Genomic DNA, 18,814 nt, shown 5'->3' with positions numbered 1-18,814 from the left:
CTCTGTACTCACAAAGGGAAGGGGATGGGGTTGTAGCTGTTGCCAGGCAGAAAGTTAGCCAGGATGGCCTTCATGGTGGACTTCTCCTTCACCTGACTGTCGGTGGAGCCCAGCAAGTGTCCATCAAACACGTCTGACCAACCCAGGAAATGCGGGTGATTTTAGTGTTGTGTCATTCACAAACACAATGATGTGTGTGTTTGTGTGTACCTTCTGGGATGCTGACCGAGTCAGGCTCAGTGAAGGAGGGGGTGGTGGGCTCAACTCCAGGTTCTGTGGGCGGCGACAGCAGCACAGTGGAGGAGGAGGATGTTGAGGGTAAAGTGCTGAGGTGACGGTCCTCTGTTGCTGTAATAAAATTCATCCGCATATTTTTTTTAATTGCTGAAACTGATTCTAAGTAGCTATTCATGTTTACCTTTGTCCCCATTCTGCACCACAGGTGACGGGTTACGGGGGGAGGAGTCCAGCGTGCTCTGTCATCAAAACACAACATGACATCGCCTTTATCGCCACAGTATGGAAAAGTCTTAAGCAGGGGTCTCAAACACGCGGCCCGCAGGCCAAATGTGGCCCGCAGGACACTAGTTTGAGGCCCCGCCCTTGATATGAAAGTTTAATGTTAGTGCGGCCCGCGCGAGTTTGATATGGATGCTGTATGGTATCATGTACCCAGAAAAAATTATTACGTTTGATTAATGTTCATGTTAAAGGTTAAATAACTGTTAATAGTTATTCTCCCTATCCGTGTGGAAGTGGTAAGTTTTTGGCTATTTAAGTTTAAAGGAAATAACTTGAAGGCTACCGTTTAGGTCGCTAGCTCTCTAGTTTGCGAGTTAGCATGTGTCTCAAGACCCTGCAGTTGCGCAATATGTTGTAAATAAAAAAAGCTTTGTGAATTTTAATCTGAAAAAAATAATTTGTCTACCCACCAACTATATGTGGTTTCTTAAGTTTTTATTATTTGCCGTTTTATTATTTGCCGTTTTATTATTATTATATTTATTTATTACTGATTGATTGATTTTCTTTATTCTTGATTTGTTTATTTATTTTTCATCTTATTTTGTGCAGAAAAATAAAAATTAAGATATTTGAGAACAGTGGAATGTTTTATCAGAGCTTTTATTGTAGAAAATCGGAACCAAAGCACTGAAAATGTTTGTATATTTTTCTGTTTTTAATAAATGCGTTGTTTTTTTTTTTTGGAAAACCTGATGCGGCCCAGCCTTGCCCAGACCCTAGCTCCAGTGGCCCCCAAGGTAAATTGAGTTTGAGACCCCTGGTCTTAAGGGTACCTAAACACACCTTGCTGTCATCTGCGGCAGCCTGCCGGTGGCGTCCCGGGCTCGGGGGTACAGACAGACGCTTGCGGCCTTTCTCCTGCTGGAACAAGTCTTGTAGTCTAGGGAGGACACAAGCAAGGAAGAAATCAGCAAAATGCTCAAAAGATGAGAACAGTGTTCTAAGAATATGACCTGCTGTTCCAGGACTGCAGCATCTCACAGAGACTCTGCTTCTTCAACACAAGGGACTCGAGCACAGCTTGGAGTTGCTGCGGGGAATCCAGACCGCAGGCCTGGAGTCGCACCTGGAGCTTCTCGATCCAACTGCGCAGCTCGACCTCCTCCATCTAAAACACACGGAGGTGACACTTGGGATGAATCTTATATTTATGTCACTATTTTGTTCATTCATTCATTCATTTTCTAGCGCTTATCCTCATGAGGCCTATCCCAGCTGTCTTTGGGTGAGAGGCGGGGTACACCTGGACAGGTTGCCAGCCAATCACAGGGCACATATAGACAAACAACCATTCACACTCACATTCATACCTATGGACAATTTGGAGTCGCCAATTAACCTAGCATGTTTTTGGAATGTGGGAGGAAACCGGAGTACCCGGAGAAAACCCACGCATGCACGGGGAGAACATGCAAACTCCACACAGAGATGCCAAAGGATGGAATCGAACTCGGGTCTCCGAGCTGTGTGGTCTGCGCGCTATCCACTCGTGCAACCCACTTTTTTAAAATTAATTTTCATTAACTACTTGTATTTATTATGATATGTTGTTAGTATTATTTTTGTAATAAGCCATCTATCAATTGTTTTGTCCCCAAAGAGGACAAAAACGCAGGAAGAACGTACATCTTTCTGAGCGAAAAGGTCCTCCATTTTCTCTTCTCGGGTCTTACTGAAGGTGTCGGTCTTCAGGGAGGTTAAGCGGTCATCGATAGCCAGGTAAACCTGTGATACTCTGAGACAATGGACACAAGAAAACAATGGAATGAGCAATATTTCCCCCAGCAATCGGTATGGTGGAATAATTATGTACAGTGAAAGCTCTATTAGCGTATGTTAAATACACAATGGAGCCAAAGAAAGATGCAAGTGCCAAGCAAGGTTGCAACACTATTGAATTCAAGAAATACCTCATAGCAAAAGTGGTGTCTGGATCTTACTACCACATCTCTGTCTTTGTCAACAATCATATCTTCAATCAAGGTAAATGTGACATTAAATGTCTTTTAGTCATAATTTATATCAGTAGTGTCCAGTCAGTCAGCTGACCTAACCACTACCACAGACCTACATTGCTAAATTTTAATTCTAGTATTTGTTCTATGAAACCGTATTATAAAGAGTCTATTATATTCATTTAGTAGCATGTTTCTTGTTAGTGTATGTTTTGTCCAATCAGATTTTAGCTTCTGTGTTGCCATAACTCAAAGTTATGAGCAGTAACGCAAGTAGGTGTATTGGGGACTCTTATGATAATCAATAGAGTATTGGGACTGTGGCTATGTTAATTAATTTCTTGGAATGCCATTGAATTTCTGTATGGTGCATTGCTAAGGCGTCCATTGCTCGCCATTGGTGACTGTTGTTCAAACCCCCAATATTTGCAATTGTTATTTTTTACATTTTTGTTACAGAGTGACTGGCCCAGGTTCCAAATGTGCTCACATATGGTTTTAGTTTTCTGGAATGGATGAATTAGATTAGACATTATTTCCAATGGAAAAATGTATTTTGGAACGGTGTCATGATGCCAACCAAGACCAAGATGCTGGACAACCTCAGACTTCTTTATAACTAATTTCCACATAGAATATAATGGGGAAAAAGAAATATTCTGTTCCGGGATCAAACGTCATCGTAAAAAAATACTTTAAGTCACATTAACAAGTAAAAGCGTCTTCAAGTACCAGGAAATGCACTATAGAAACGTATCTATTATTATTTTAACATCATTAACACATGTACAAGTGTAACAAGAAGTTAACCATTGTTAAGAGCAAAATATACAGCTGAAATGTGAACTGCGGTCATGTTGACATCCAACATAACAGTTTCAAATCTGAATTTTTGTGCGACATCCCCAAAAATGTATTAGAAATGTATTTTTCCATTTGCCAAGCTGCTGTTTAAATTCATTACTTTTGTGAGAAGTCCTTCAGGTCCTGCTGCACGATAGCTTTGGAGGGCCCCCGGTTTCTGATGAAGATCTTGGGCCGAGGAAGACAAATCTCCAACAGCCTCACAGAGGTGTAACTGAGAAGAGGACAGAAGAAGTGGACACTTTTGTCACTGAGCTCAGCAAGGGGATGGACCACATCGACCTACCTGAAGGAGGCCACCATCTGGTTGTAGGAGAAGTACTGGTGGTAGTCTTTGTGGATGGAGTGTCCACAGGGCTCGGCGTTAGCCCGCCTGGTGTACTGGTGGCCATAGAAGTGCAGCTCCAGGTATTTGGCGAACGACATAGACCACGAGTCGTTGGACAGGGGCACCACCGGGGTCACCTACCAATGGGGAGAAAAATAAGAAAACAGGAAATTATATAAGAGACTACAAACTGAAGATGTGCTATTTATATTAGTGACCTGTTTGCAGATGCGGCACCAGGAGTAGTTGAGGATGGTGTGCTGATAACCAGGAACGGGCGAGTCCAGCTCCTTCAGCACGATCTGCACGCAGCCGTTGCCATGCACGAAGCGGCGGATGTGATGCACCATGGGAGTCTCGCAGAACATACTGGGACACTGGTAAGATGGCCTGTTGTGGGGAAAAAACAAACACTTGTGGCCTCCTAAACGTGTCCAACCACAGATGTGTGCTACCTGAAACAATATCTCTCCAAGAAGACGCCAAGCGAGAGATCATTCTTGCCGTAAAACTCCATGGTGACTATCCTGTTTGGAAAGAGTGACTGCTAAACCAGTTCTTAACACAGTTCTTGAGCTGGTTCTGATCCAGTAGGAGACTTTACCACGGGCTGACGCAGGGGTTTGGAGCATTGCTGGACTGAGCAGACGAGCTGCTGAAGAGCACGCATAGACGCTGATGATTGACAGGTGTCAGACAGTCCATCTGGGAAGGAAATAAAAAAAATTTAAATAAAACAAGTCCAACCGAGCGTGAAATCCATGGATTCTCACCTTTGGAGCCAATCCCATTTCACTCTGTTTGCTTGGTTTGTCTTCGTCACCATCGCCTTTGACGAGCATTTTAACTGACGACGGCGGTGGTGACGTCTCCTCTGTCCTACTCTGGCCGTTGACCACGCTGTTGAAGGGGTCACTTGCCTCCCTCTGCCGAATGCGACCTCCCTTGGCCCTGTACTCTGCCAGCATCTTGGCTAGTTCCTGGCTGCTGCTCAGTTGCTCCACGATGCGGGTGCTTGTAAGGCTGTGGCAGGGGAGGACATCGACCGGCTTGGGCGGAGCGATGCCATTGGTCTGACTGCTGCTGACTAGCGAGGAGGACGCAGAGTCCTTGAGGAGCTGCCGCTTTCTGCGCACGTCTAGTTCTTTGAAGTCCTTGTTGAGGAGGGGGGACAGGTAGACCTATGCAGGATGGGAATGCACAGATGAGAACCGCTAGGATTTCGTAATAGTCCTGCATTGCTGTGCAAGTCAGTCAGCTACACATGTGGGAGCTGCAAGTTAGATTGTGTTTTCTGCAGCGAATAAGCTAACTTAGCATGATGTTGCTGTTAGTACAACATGGCTCATATAGCTTTGGTGCTAAACTATGTTGCTAACATTTGTGTCCTCCTGTTCCACTCAATGTTATATTGTTGTATGTCATCTATCATGTTGGACAAGTGCCAAATGACAGTGTTTATATCAAATGTGGGCGGCACGGCGGTCAAGTGGTTAGTGCGTAGACCGCACAGCTAGGAGACCAGGGTTCAATTCCACCCTCGGCCATCTCTGTGTGGAGTTTGCATGTTCTCCCCGTGCATGCGTGGGATTTCTCCGGGTACTCTGGTTTCCTCCCACATTCCAAAAACATGCTAGGTTAATTGGTGACTCCAAATTGTCCATAGGTATGAATGAATGAATGTTTGTCTATATGTGCCCTGTGATTGGCTGGCGACCAGTCCAGGGTGTACCCCGCCTCTCGCCTAAAGACAGCTGGGATAGGCTCCAGCACCCCCGCGACCCTCGTGAGGAAAAAGCGGTAGAAAATGAATGAATGAATGAATGTAAAATGTGGAGTGTTCCCAGTAGGGCTTACTAAAAGCACTTTTTGGATAATACCTTATTGTGGGACTTAGTATTGTTCAAGAATATTATAATATGGGACCATTGAGGTTTTAAGTAAATACATATTTCTTTTTGGGGCTGCACAGCGACCAAGTGGTTAGCACAGAGGCCTCACAGCTCGGAGACACAAGTTCAATTCCACCCTCGGCCATCTCTGTGTGGAGTTTGCATGTGCTCCCCGTGCATGCGTGGGTTTTCTCTGGGTACTCCGGTTTCCTCCCACATTCCATTCAGTGTGAATGGTTGTTTGTCTGTATGTGCCCTGTGATTGGCTAGCGACCAGTCCAGGGTGTGCCCCGCCTCTCGCCCAAAGACAGCTGGGATAGGCTCCAGCACCCCGTGCGACCCTCATGAGGATAAGCGGTGGAAAATGAATGAATATATCTTTTTGGTTTGTGGTGTGTTTTTGTAACATGCATTGTGTGATGCATGCAAACTTCACATGCCTGTTCGGGGAAGTAGTCCCTGCTGGGGCAGTGCATTCCAGCAGGTGTGAGGAGGAACGGTTCTCGGAATGTGATGAAAGGCGAGATAGACAAAATGATGTCCTTGAGCTCCTGCTTGAAGACAGCTGAGATGGACTTCAGTTGGTCATCCGTTGACGCCACCTGCTCGGCGACAAACACGCCTGTGTCGTCCTGGAGGGGGTCTCGGAACAACCGCGGTGTTTCTGATCCCTTATCTTCCGTGCTTTCCGGCTCTTCATTGTCTTGCTCCTCTGTTTCCTTGCCGAATGTGTTTGGAGACATCACTTGGTTGTCTTCCATGAGGAATGGTGGGGATACTGACAGAGGAGGAGCAGGAGGGCTAGAAAACGGCGATGAGGTCCTGGTCTCTTTGATTCCAGCTTCCTCACTGTGGACGGATGAAGCTGATGAATGTGGATGGTCCTGGCTGCTTTCCACCCAAGGAGGAAATGTGTCCTCATCAAGGTGGCCAGGTGGTGCAGAACCATCAGGATAAGGTTCGACAGTTGTGTCCAGATTCTCATCATCCTTCTGCTCGCTGTCCACCTGCCCTTCGGCGGAGGCGCCCTCCAGCAGGCAAGGGAAGGAGGTGTTCTGGGACAAACTGGGCGGCATGGCAAACTCGTCCATGAGGAAGGAGATCTCCAGCTGGGAGTGGTAGGCTACGCACACCATCATCATGATGATCTCCTTCACTCGGGCCAGCTCATATTCGGAGGCGCCACGCAGCTTGATGGAGCAGCCCAGGTGGGTGGCGCAACCCTCAAAGAACATCAGCATCTTGACGTCATCTGAAATAAAAAAAAAAACATGACGTCATACTGTGTTCATAAAGATTGATGAGGTGCTCACTCACTGTTGGCCAGGGTGAAAGGCTGCATGTAGAACTTGTGACAGGTACCCAGACGAGGCTTGGTGAGGAGTTGATCCATTGACATTACCAGGTCACCTTGGGTCACTCGACTCACTCGGTCCAAGACTTGCTAAATTGGGGGGGAAACTTGATTATGATTATGATATGGTAGCAACTGATGATGTTCTAACAGTAATATGTGTCCCTAGAACCTGTTTATGAACACCAAACATAAACAAAATGCTCGCTTTTGATGACATCATGAAGGAAAAGCCACCTTCCCCTTGGACATGATACCACAGTTCTGCCTGTAATGGTTTTATTTAATTTGCATCAGATTACAATTGAATGCATCCCATAATCAGTTCACCGTTCCACATGTCCAAAAGGAGTGGGAAGAAACAAAGCTTATTAAATCCTACCCCTCCATCTGGTACTTTTACAATCAGTAACTGTTACATTTGTTCACTTCCTGCTTTCCATAATACAGTTTAAGATTGTTTTTTTGTTTTAATAATATGTATACCTCGTACCGAGGTGATATGACCATACAATGACTTAATGGGTACCATAGTAACTGTCAATATAGTGATATGTATAGCACATCATGACTGGTTCAGACTCTTCATCCTTGTATTTAGCAAACATCAACTGCTTGGATTGTTTCTTGAATTGGGTCATCGTTGTGCATTGTTTGAGGTCCTTACTCAATCCATTCCATAGTTTGATTCCACATACTGAAATGCTATGGCTTTTTAACGTAGTCCTAGCATAGTATACGTTTCAAATGTAGTTCTTCCCTGAGATCATATTTCTCCTCTCTTGTAGAGAAGTATTGGATGACATTTTTCGGTAATTGGTTATTTTTAGCCTTATGCATTATTTTAGCTGTTTGAAGATTAACTATAATCAGCAAGTTTAATTATTTGTGATTTTAGAAATAAGGAGTTAGTATGTTCTCTGTAGGCGGCATTATGAATTATCCTTACTGACCTTTTTCCAGTACATTTAGCGAGTGAAGATTGCTTTTATAGTTATTACCCCATATTTCCACACAATAAGTAAGATATGGTAGAACCAGAGAGCAATAAAGAGTGTGGAGTGATTTCTGATTGAGAACAAATTTTGCTTTGTTCAATACTGAAATATTTCTGGCCACCTTATGTTGTATATTTGTAATACGAGGTTTCCAGCTCATATTTTCATCTATTGTGATCCCCAGAAATTTATTCTCGTTAACCCTTTCAATGTCTACACCGTCTATTTGTATTTGCTGGTGCATGTTCTTTCTGCAGTTACCAAACAGCATGATTTTAGTTTTACTTAGGTTCAAGGACAATCTATTATCATCAAACCATCTTTTTAGTGTGACCATTTCTTCTCTGACCTTTATAATGATTTCGTCTGTACTCCCTCCAGAACAAAAAGCAGTGGTATCATGCGCAAATAATACCAGCTTTAAGTCTTACTAAAAGTAACTTTGGAGATGTCATTGATAACAGTTTTGGCCCCAGTATTGACCCCTGGGGAACTCCGCACGTAATATATGAACTTGCAGATGTGTATTCTCCTAGCTGTACGTATTGCTTCCTGTCAGCTAAGTAGCCTGTCATTTGATAGTCAGTTTTTAAACTGACCGGTTTGACGTTGATCACCAGAGTGATGCCGTGCTCCAATAGCATGTCCTGAGCAATACGAGACACCGTCTTCTCCACCAGGACCAGGTTTGGCCGGACGTCCACTATCCGCTGGACATAGTTCTTCAAAAATTCTCGCTCCTGAAATAGACACAAATCTTTTATGGAAAAAAACGTGGGGATAAAGTTGCAGCAAACCTGTACTGTAAGTGTGAACCTACACACCTGTAACACAATGGGATCAATGCAGGTGAACTTGGTCTCCTCCCTGTATAGATACTCGATGGAACATTTCAATAGCAGGATTTTGGGGTTCTTGATATAGGAATTCATCTAAAAACACAGGTGATATTAACAGTCAGTGAAAGTGGAAGAGAAACTAAAAATAATGGCAAAATTAGCAAGCTCAAGCATAATTGAGTCCAAAACAAACCTGACCTACCTTCTTGTGAGCGATGTTCTTGGTGCATATGAAGCCATTCACCACGGTTGAATCAAACTTCCTCCCTCCGGGAATCTAAACCCAAAAATACAGCATCCATTAAAAGGTCCTTGTGTGTGTTTGATTCCTTATTAGCTTGTCCTCCTCCACCTTCTTAATGTGAACCAGCTGTCGGATATCCATGTCGTCGTCGCAGTTACGCACATCCGGCCGCACCGTCTGGACCACCTGGCGGACGACGGGGACGATGATGTCACGCCAGGACAGTGACAGGGACTCGCTATAGAGCAGCTGCTGCAGGAGTGCCATCATGTGGCTGTGATTGGCCGAGCTGAGGACAGAAATGTTGAGTAACAACAACAAAATAAGGACAGAATATTTAGATTTAGCTCTTGTATCCGTTCTCACAGCAGCCTCTCCATGGCCTTCTTCTCTCCATTCTCCTCTCGGAGCTGGTCCAGGGAGCTGTGGTGCCAACCCAGTGGCGTAAAAAGCATCTCTTTTGCTTTCTCTTCCACACGCCGGTTGAAGAGAGACTCTGCAGTCGCACAGGAAGACAATTGGCAATGAGGCTTCCTTGATTGAGTCAATGAGTGCTGACAGTCTTACCTTTAATGAAGGCATCACTGATCACAATGTTCTGTCCTCCATCTTCTGACATCAGAAATTCAGCTGCAACAAGCCCAAACAAGGCTCTGAGCTACAGTGAAAATATTATATGTAAACATATGTAAGCATCAGAAGTCCAAACCTTTCTGCTCAGTAGACGGAGGAACGTGTGGATACTTGGACTGCTTCTTGATGTGGAAGTTGACGTTGTTGTGTTCCATGTTGAGGCTGATGGAGGCTGCTGAGTCACTGTCCACCACTGACTGGGAGCTGCTGACGGATGTCCTCTTACTGGCGCTGGCGGAGCCTGGACAGATTAGACACCATTAGCAGAATTGTAGCTGGACCAACAAGACAATGGTAGCAATCGCAATAGCTTAAGTAGTTAATTTTTACATGTTTTGGAAAAAGGCTGCACGGTGAAGAGTGGTTAGTGTGCAGGCCACACAGCTAGGAGACCTGGGTTTGGGTGTTTCTGTGTGGAGTTTGCATGTTCAATCTGTGCATGCATGGGTTTTCTCCAGGTAATCCAGTTTTCTCCCACATTCCAAAAACATGCTAGGTTAATTTGTGACTCCAAATTGTCCATAGGTATGAATGTGAGTGTGAATGGTTGTTTGTGTATATGTGCCCTGTGATTGGCTGGCAACCAGTCCAGGGTGTACCACGCCTCTCGCCTGAAGACAGCTAGGGTAGGCTCCAGCATGCCTGCGACTTTAGTGAGGTAAGCGGTATAGAAAATGGATGGATAGGTTGTGCAGCATGACAATAACAAAACAAACAAAACAAACACACCAGCAAGGCCTAGTCAAAATCCTGACCTAATTCCTATTGAGATGCTGTGGCTGTGTGATGCATTCAATTGTAATCTGATGCATGTTCAAATCAAATAAAACCATTACCATTACCATAACTCAACCAGTTGTTAGGTTTAGGGGGCGATCAATTCTTCCACATACGGCCATATTGGTTGGAATATGGCCTCCTTTCTCCTCAAACATGCACAAAAATAACACTTACACAGCTAAGAAACTTGAAAGTATTTGTTTTTAATTGACCACATAACCAGTGATTGATTGAGATGCCTTGTCTATTAGAGTGGAGGCCCACTATTTGAGGTATCTGAGGTTCTGTGTGGTCATACAGACCTCCGTAAAAACTGTCCGCGAACCACAACAGTACATTTCCTCAATCTGCAAAACAATGTTTCTTTCCTGACCCAATGCCACACCCCTCCAAAACAGATGTTCTGTGACACCTACTAGGTATGTTGTAGTCTGACTCGTCTGCCAGCTGCTCTGTGTCGCTGTCGTCAAACTTGATGTCCTTGAACCAAGATGGCTCAGAATGTCCCTCCACAGAGTTGACGCTGTCGCTGTCCGGAGACGGTGTCTCGGAGAACTCTGTGCTCTGCAGACCAAACAGGCACCATCAGTGTTTTACCTTCCAGAAAGAATCACCTGTGATGTTTCTCCATCCGCCAAGGGCTGTCACCTGCAGGGGGCGATAGAGGGCGTATTCGTCCCTGAAGAGCTGGTCGTTATGAGTGACGCAGTCCAGCCATCGACCGTCCACTAGTGCCTGCCCGATGGCAATCGCCTGGGCCCTGGAACACAAAATTCCAAGAAGGAAGTATTGAATTCAATTAACCGCAGAGCCTCCTTACAAAATCAAATAACCGCTGGGGTCTCTAATTAGCGCTGGGTCAAAACACATTGCCATCAACTGCTGTGGCTGTAGGCAACACGCATGGACAGCTTTCAATGAGCAGGGTGAGCATCCAGCAGATCTATCTACCTCAACACGCTACTATTGTGAAACGCATGCATGCTCCTCACTGCCATTACAAATTTGTGATTTAGCTAAACAAACGCTCTGGTGGTACCTGTTGGAGATGGTGCCGTTTCTCAGTAGCCAGTTGACCAACTCCTTCCCCACAATGCAGTTGGGATAAGTCCTCAGCCAGTACCTGTGGTCCTGAAACTCCATCCCCGTGTTGTTGTGGCAGATCTTCTTCCACAGGTCCTTAAGCTGGGAGGAGTCCTGCAAGACAAAAGCCAATGGAAGAAAATCAGCAACCTCTCCTCCCTTGTGAGCGAGCATCTAACAAAAGTGGAGTCAGCATAAGTAAAGCGGACGACCAGGATGTTCTTCCTCTCCTCCTCGCTGTGGTCCAGCTTGGTGATGCTCTTTGCACCCGACAAGGCCCGTGTGGTGGGTGGGCTGATGGAGCTGTCGTAGGAAGGAACCATGGAGGATCCGGAGCGGTCCAGAGACAGGTTGGTGACGCTGGCGGACCTGGTGGGGGAAAAAACAGAGGATCATAGACATCTAATGAGTAGCTTGTTTTGAACAAGGAACCCTATTTGTCTACTTAACAAAAAAGACAATGAAAACTAAAAGTGCTTGGTTGCAGATGATCACATGTCATGGACATTAATCTATGAGGGGAAAAAAATCATAATTTCAAAAGGAGCCTGTACTGTACTGTAAAATAAAATAAAATAAAATCTTAAATAAAGTGGGATACAATAATGAAAAAGCCCAAATTAAATAAAACATACAGCGTTCAGCAAAAAGCATGTATTTTTATTATTATATTTGATACATTTATTTACATTAAAAAATATATATTTTAGAGGTTTGCCATATAAAAAACAGTGATGTTGTAGTAATAAATCATTATTAGAAATTGATTATTATTATTTCTTGAACTGAAGTATTGGCTGTATTATCCAGTATTTTTGAATCCCAGTGATGTGAATAATGTGATTATTATTATTATTATTTAAATGAGTGAAAATCATAATTTCACCAAAGGAGCCTGTACTGTACTGTAAAATAAAATAAAATAAAATCTTGGATAAAGTGGGATAAAATAATGAAAAAGCCCAAATTAAATAAAATATACAGCGTTCAGCAAAAAGCATGTATTTTTATTATTATATTTGATACATTTATTTACATTAAAAAATATATATTTTAGAGGTTAGATCTCCAGTATTTTTTAGTTGCAGTGATGTGAATAATGTGATAAATAAATGTGATTATTATTATTATTATTTAAATGAGTGAGGCGTGCAAACCCACCTCTTCCTAGTGGGGGTTTTACACACATCTTCTTGCAGTGTCGTCAGTCTGGAAGGTAGGCCACTTTTCTGAGGTTCCTGATGGATCATTCTAGTGCACGTGTACAAACAAACAAATAGATAGGCCTTAATAATATTGTAGTCATTATCATCTTGCCATCACCATCACATCGAGTGGTAATCATTATTTAAGCATGAGCATGCACAACACTAACTCATCTACAGAGAACACGGCTAAAGCTGAGAAATGACATGGAGGGAGGGGGGAAAAAAAACAAATAGCGACACTCACGTTTTTCTCATCCCAATGGGAGTTTTTCTATGCCAGGAGAGAGGAAAGATATTTTTCTTTGAGGTATTTTGACAGAAGATAGAAAACAAAACAAACAAAAGCAGCAGCAAGCGGCAATGCAAGCAAAGCCAACAAGCGTGATGATGGAAACATCAAGTCATTGCTGGATTGTTGAAGAGTGGTTGAAGATTCTTTACTAAAACTATGCCTAAGTCATCCTCTCTGGACCTTTTTTTGTTCTTTATGAATAATATAGCCACTTTGCTAGCTGAGTCTAAACCTAACAGGAGGACGTCTTTTTAAACATAGTCACAAGCATAAAATGTAACATACTTTTTGAGTTAGTTACTTTGTTAGTTTTTGAGTTAGTTAAATTAGATATGTCCACACATACACTGGTATTTCTAAAAACTACTCTGCAGTGAAATAAACACCAATAAAAAAAGGGAAAGTAATTGGCGGAAAAAGCGCCATAATAAACACAATTCACGACTGATCCTATACATGTCTCGTAAATACAGATAATTTGCATGAATTACTGAGCATGGATGTGATGGGTCACCGCTCTACTTCATTGCAGTGCTATACTTCTGACTCAGCAAGGGATGCTAGAATAACTAAGAAACCGGAAAAAAGTCCTTAGTGGAAAAAGCACAATAACAAATAAAATGGGCACAAGTGAGCATTATATATATATTTAAATATAATTTAATATCACACATAACATAATAATAGAATCAAATATAATAAATGATAATATATATATTTGTCAAATCTTGATTTTCTAAGCACTAATATGCGTTAATTACTAAGTCGGTGTCAATGTTCCATCTACTTAAATTGGTGGGTATCTACCCAACATGGCCCCAATGCTATCAGATGGAAACAGCAATATATTTTTACAACAAATTTGTACACAAAAAAGCTCAATGAATCCCACTTCATGTTTTTTTTCGTGGGTATGTTTTATTTTTAGTGTAAACCAATACTGATTAAATTGCCGTAATCATGCGTGTGGACTGACAGTATACTGTACTTTCAATTTGTTTAAAAATAATGACCAAAACACAATATTTAATTGGTTCATGTAAGAAAAAATGCAAAAAGACAAGCTGGAGCTTTCCAAAAAAGTAAAGTTTCCATTTAAGGGTTTGAAGGAACTTTGGACAAAAGGCCAAACTGCATAGCAGAATATATATCGTTTTTAAATACTGATGTTTATGTGGACATTTTTGTAATGGAGGCAATGGCTAGAGATTGTAAATGAAGATGAGCCCATACATTCAGCCAGATTTTGATGGTGTGAGCCTTCAAAAAGGTACGAAAAGGATGTCACGATTGCTTCACCTCTGCCAGGTCAAGTCTTCTTCAAGGAAGATGTTCCTGCTAGCCTTTCGCACCCCGACAGGTGTCCGTGGTTCGATGGGTTCCAACACACACACAGAGCACGAAGAGTCAGACAAGACGTTCAGATCCTCACCGATGGAGCCCGTCTCAGCCGAGTACGCGTAGTTTAGCGCTATTTTACGACAGTACGTACAGGCTCGTAGATCTCCTAGATAACATGTTGAGAAGAAAAATGTGTCACGTTTTCGTCTGCTTCGGTTTCAGTGGGTATCACCGCGACGCTTTAGTACAGCTTACCTGTGTAGCCCATGAACTTGCCAGGAATCTCTTGGTTGCAACAGCGGCTGCAGAAAATCTGACCACATAACCTGCAGTGGTGACGCCGACGGAAGGTGGTGAACTTTTCGTTACAGTCGTAGCACTCCTTACACTGGCTGTCAGGCATCCAGTACTGCTTCAGGTCGCTGTCCTGGAGAGGTTAAAAAGTTTATTTCATTCAATGGTTCTGAAAATTATTACTTTGTTATTTATTATACTACAAATCTTTGTAAACTTATTGTAACACTGGCTTATATATTGTTGACTGGTATTTTGCTGTGACAGTTTTCTAATGTTCTAATGTCAAATATGTGCCTTGGCTCAATAATGGTTGGGAGAAATTTTACCTGGCTTTTTCCATCCATAATTTCCTTGAGTCGCTTCAGCGCCGTCCGAAGCTGCACAGCCGTGCGGGGGTCATGATTGCTTAGTGGCGTATCAGACTTCCTGCTGCTATCTGAAAGGGCATTTGTTTGCAAACATAGAAGAAGAAAAAAACACAGACCACATACATAAATACTGTGAAACCACAGTAACAGAAACACTTAAAAGATGAAATCAGTAAACCAAAAAAGCTCAAAGCATACGCCACACAGTTTGTCGTGCCTCAAATAGTGGCCTGTGGTAGATTGCATGCCTCAATTAATTATTGGATGAAAGATCCTCCTGCACTACATAGTGTACATAAGTACATAAGTGCTACATAAGTGCTACATAGTATCTGCATGCTCCCATATTCGTACTGAGGCGGTACTTATTCCCAAATTTTGCCCACACTTGCAAGTACAGCGGTTTGGGATGTGGGCTTTATAGCTGCTGCCTGAAGGATGATCACATCGCGAGCCTCAAACTCACCACACCCTGCCAAGGGCTTGCCCCCAAATGCCGCACAAGCGCCACCCCGGTGAAACATTTTTAAGGCACATTTTGTAGGGTGCAAAATTTATATGACTCTCACAAAGACAGGAAGTCCCACACACAGCAGACATGGTTGTTCTAAATGCTGCAGCTGGCGGCGGAGCTGCTCGGCGGTGATCGTGCGATATCGATACTGTGTTTTATCACTGATATTGGTGTTCCCGATCAATGGGAACACCACTACTGTTATCATTTCCTTCCTTTTGTTTTAAATAAAAATAGTTTTACATGGCTATTAGAATGCAACAAATAAAAATAGCCTAAAAGCAACACAGTCAACATCTACATTAAGTGTGCTTTTACCTGAGGCAGTGGAAGTTCGTCGCAGGTTCTCAGGATGCGACTTCCGGTGTGCCCTTGAGCCATATGTGGAGGAGGAAGAGCTGGACCAGCTTCTCCTTTCCGACTGTGGGGAAGGGGATGGCTCATCCGGCTTGCCTGCAGTAGCGATTGGAGGACGAACCTCCTCTGTGCAGAGAGGACAATTATTGTAATGCCTGTTCATTTGAAAGGCACGTAAAAAAGCTGCATGTAAAAGACAACATATATCATTGAGTAAAGGTGGAAGTGAACCTAATTAAGTGGCTAATATCAACACCGTGTGAAGGAAATAAGGTATTGAGGGCAAATTGATTCCCAATTTGGAGCCCAATGCCACTAATGTGCTAATACAGTGCCGTATAGGGATCTTGCTGTGCAGTTATGTCATGTGATCCGACAAATACCAGCATGGGACCATGAAAAAGACGCAATTTCCCCTCACGACCTCACAAGACAGTGACAGCTGCTACTGCAGGTTTCCAATAATGTCCTCGGACACATGATTCTCATATGCATACATACAGTATTGGAGAAACTTCTATGTGCCTTTACTATTTATTGTTTAGTTCCAACAATTTCTCCTTAAAACCATACTTTATCAAGATACAGTGGAAACTTCCTTAGTGTCATTAAATCATTCTCAAAGGTCAGACTGTAAGCGGATACAACACAACGTTTCAGATTTCTACATGATGTGGAAGTGCCATACAATAAAGTTGGTGTGTTTTTAAGTTGCTCCTAAATCCTGGTGTCCAGCCGTCATCAACAACTGCTGCTCAACTGCTTCGTCTTGAAAATGGTAGCCAGAAAGTGTTTGAAAATTAGCATGAGTTGTATTATAGTTGTATTTGAATGCTTGGTCAGCTTCCAGCAGCTTTACCGACCTCTGCATGACGTTCAAAATGCTGATAGCGCTCCTCAGATGTTGGTGTTAAACTGTTAGAGTACCGTACTGATGTTTACAACAAACTCCTCTGCTTCTTTGCATCTTATCGCTATTACAACATTGGTTCTGTTGCTGCTGTGTTGTGTAATATATGTCAAAAGATCAAAGATAGCTGCTCTGCAAATCATTATTAATGTTTAAATAACTTGTTATATACAAGTTTTCACATTTGAAAAATAACAGCCTCTTCGCAGTTATCACTTGTTTCGAATCAGCAACATTGATAACCCTTCAAATGGCAGAAGGCGGTGGCTGACCTTTGTTATTGAAGCGAAACAGATTGACGAAGGAGCTGTACGCCGAGCGTAGTGGAGGCTCATCCTGCTCCGGGGTGAGCGGCTTGAAGTGGGTCAGCTGGGAGGGGCTGCCGGGCGAGGTGATGGGTGGATCTACGCTCCAGTCTGATGGCAAGGGCTTGTCGTCGGCGGCCATGTCCCGGAATCTCCTCCTACAAGGGCAAAGGCACGGCACACAATGTGACCCCACTGTACTTGGGTAGCATGTGCTAACCGCCCTCCCCCCAAATTGAAATAGTATTGAGAAACTGCTACTATCTATTTATTTATCTGTACTGTACAGACTCAATGGAATGAAACAAAATGAAAACAAGCAAAGCATGCAACAGTATTCAAGAGTAAAATTGCATTCTCAGTACCATTAATTCATAGATGTTGGCAGGTCTGGACTAATATTTCAAGTGCTAACCTGCCTCTCATGCCCCACCCAGGAGGGCCTACCCGAATAGCACTGGGATAAATGGACACTGTAAATTGCCTGTAGATGTGAGTCTGAATGGTTGTTTGTCTGTATGTGTCCTGGCTAAAAGTGTTGTGATGTTGGGATAGGCAAGAAAAGAAAATAATAATTAATCATTCATGGTCCATTGGTCCTACTCCATAAAACAATAGTTCCACACTAATCGCTGAAATTGTCAACATTCAATGACATTCATACTGACATATGTTACAAAAGGGAGAAATTGATATACTAAGTATAGCTAACATAAAACTGAATAGTGTGTTACTAATAAGAGGTAACAGATGACATTTACTACTATTTACTACTACTATCGCTAATCGATTACCGTTTTAATATATGGCGAAAGCTATATAGTTTACAAAAATGACGTCACTATTTGTTGCTGAACTTCAAGTCTCGTCGAGTCGACTTCCAACACCGAAAACACAAAAACTAGATTAACTTGTAGCTATTAGAATGCTAATATTTAATCCTCCAAATTCAGTGCAATCGATTAGTTCGGTATCGACTGACTTGTGAGATGTTCTGAGCGAGTACTAACTTTCACCACGGTAGAAAAACAGTACAATAACACGTCGCACATTCACGTTTAAACAAAAAAGGATTGATTTAACTTACTCTTTGAAGAACTGGCCGAACATTATGTCATGTCATGTGGGATCTGTAGCGAAAATAGCAGAAGTGCTAGCATCACGTCTCCACCTCGTCATGTGACCATAACAGGCCCTTTGCTTGATGGCACTGTCTGTGAGTGTGTACCGTTTGACAGTTTGAGACCAAGCCCAACATTAACATAATTGACATACAAAACAAAAAAAGAGTCGGTCTGAGCCGCAAAGTTTGAATAGCGATCACAAACAGCGATCAATGGCAGTCCAGCTTTGGACAACCTTGAATGTTTTTGCCTTTCCATCTAAAGCTAAACAAATGGAAAACACAACAACCACCCATATAAATGCTCAGATGAATTTTAACTCCCTACCGAAATGTCAAGTTAGCAAGTGCAAGCTAGGTAGCTCACGTTAGCCTCCAATGCTAAATAGCCGGCTCCTCGTCACAAGCTATGTTTGATCCCGCTTTCGACTTACCCATTTACTTATGAATTCCACATCGGTGCTCGAAGCTTTCTCCGCACTGCCATAAATCTGTAAAACACATTTACATACTCCCAAAAAAGAGGTTTGACGGAACAAGGCACTGATACTAGGTATTAATACATGCTTAATGGGCAGGCATTACAAGCTGAGCCGGCACGGTC

At 42.9% G+C, this 18,814-nt stretch overlaps 1 protein-coding gene across 2 annotated transcripts in view; it reads right to left on the bottom strand.

Moving 5' to 3' along the window:
• The window catches only part of pikfyve (phosphoinositide kinase, FYVE finger containing), a 24,369-nt gene extending 5,555 nt beyond the window's left edge, over positions 1–18,814 (bottom strand). Inside the window, exons 1-34 of one of the 2 annotated variants that reach the window (XM_058081395.1) lie at positions 18,645–18,814; positions 18,175–18,217; positions 17,055–17,245; positions 15,834–15,998; positions 14,960–15,069; positions 14,592–14,763; positions 14,295–14,502; positions 12,948–12,974; positions 12,657–12,746; positions 11,708–11,864; positions 11,452–11,609; positions 11,061–11,172; positions 10,829–10,976; positions 9,709–9,873; positions 9,567–9,629; positions 9,366–9,495; positions 9,108–9,288; positions 8,958–9,032; positions 8,741–8,848; positions 8,516–8,656; positions 6,882–7,008; positions 6,005–6,816; positions 4,446–4,853; positions 4,277–4,377; positions 4,128–4,199; positions 3,891–4,062; positions 3,631–3,809; positions 3,445–3,558; positions 2,152–2,260; positions 1,479–1,633; positions 1,309–1,405; positions 419–476; positions 211–348; positions 13–133 (exon numbers count right to left, since the gene is read on the bottom strand). In XM_058081395.1, the coding sequence (XP_057937378.1) occupies positions 13–133; positions 211–348; positions 419–476; positions 1,309–1,405; positions 1,479–1,633; positions 2,152–2,260; positions 3,445–3,558; positions 3,631–3,809; positions 3,891–4,062; positions 4,128–4,199; positions 4,277–4,377; positions 4,446–4,853; positions 6,005–6,816; positions 6,882–7,008; positions 8,516–8,656; positions 8,741–8,848; positions 8,958–9,032; positions 9,108–9,288; positions 9,366–9,495; positions 9,567–9,629; positions 9,709–9,873; positions 10,829–10,976; positions 11,061–11,172; positions 11,452–11,609; positions 11,708–11,864; positions 12,657–12,746; positions 12,948–12,974; positions 14,295–14,502; positions 14,592–14,763; positions 14,960–15,069; positions 15,834–15,998; positions 17,055–17,245; positions 18,175–18,197 (5,087 nt within the window). In that variant the 5' untranslated portion in view covers positions 18,198–18,217; positions 18,645–18,814. The remainder of the gene's footprint in view (positions 1–12; positions 134–210; positions 349–418; positions 477–1,308; positions 1,406–1,478; positions 1,634–2,151; positions 2,261–3,444; positions 3,559–3,630; positions 3,810–3,890; positions 4,063–4,127; positions 4,200–4,276; positions 4,378–4,445; positions 4,854–6,004; positions 6,817–6,881; positions 7,009–8,515; positions 8,657–8,740; positions 8,849–8,957; positions 9,033–9,107; positions 9,289–9,365; positions 9,496–9,566; positions 9,630–9,708; positions 9,874–10,828; positions 10,977–11,060; positions 11,173–11,451; positions 11,610–11,707; positions 11,865–12,656; positions 12,747–12,947; positions 12,975–14,294; positions 14,503–14,591; positions 14,764–14,959; positions 15,070–15,833; positions 15,999–17,054; positions 17,246–18,174; positions 18,218–18,644) is intronic. The other variant, XM_058081397.1, reaches the window with a different exon arrangement.

The sequence above is a fragment of the Doryrhamphus excisus genome, chromosome 9, assembly GCF_030265055.1.
Source record: "Doryrhamphus excisus isolate RoL2022-K1 chromosome 9, RoL_Dexc_1.0, whole genome shotgun sequence".
NCBI lineage: Eukaryota > Metazoa > Chordata > Actinopteri > Syngnathiformes > Syngnathidae > Doryrhamphus > Doryrhamphus excisus.
The sequence above is the reverse complement of the archived record's forward strand: the minus strand, read 5'-3'. Positions and strand labels throughout refer to the sequence as shown.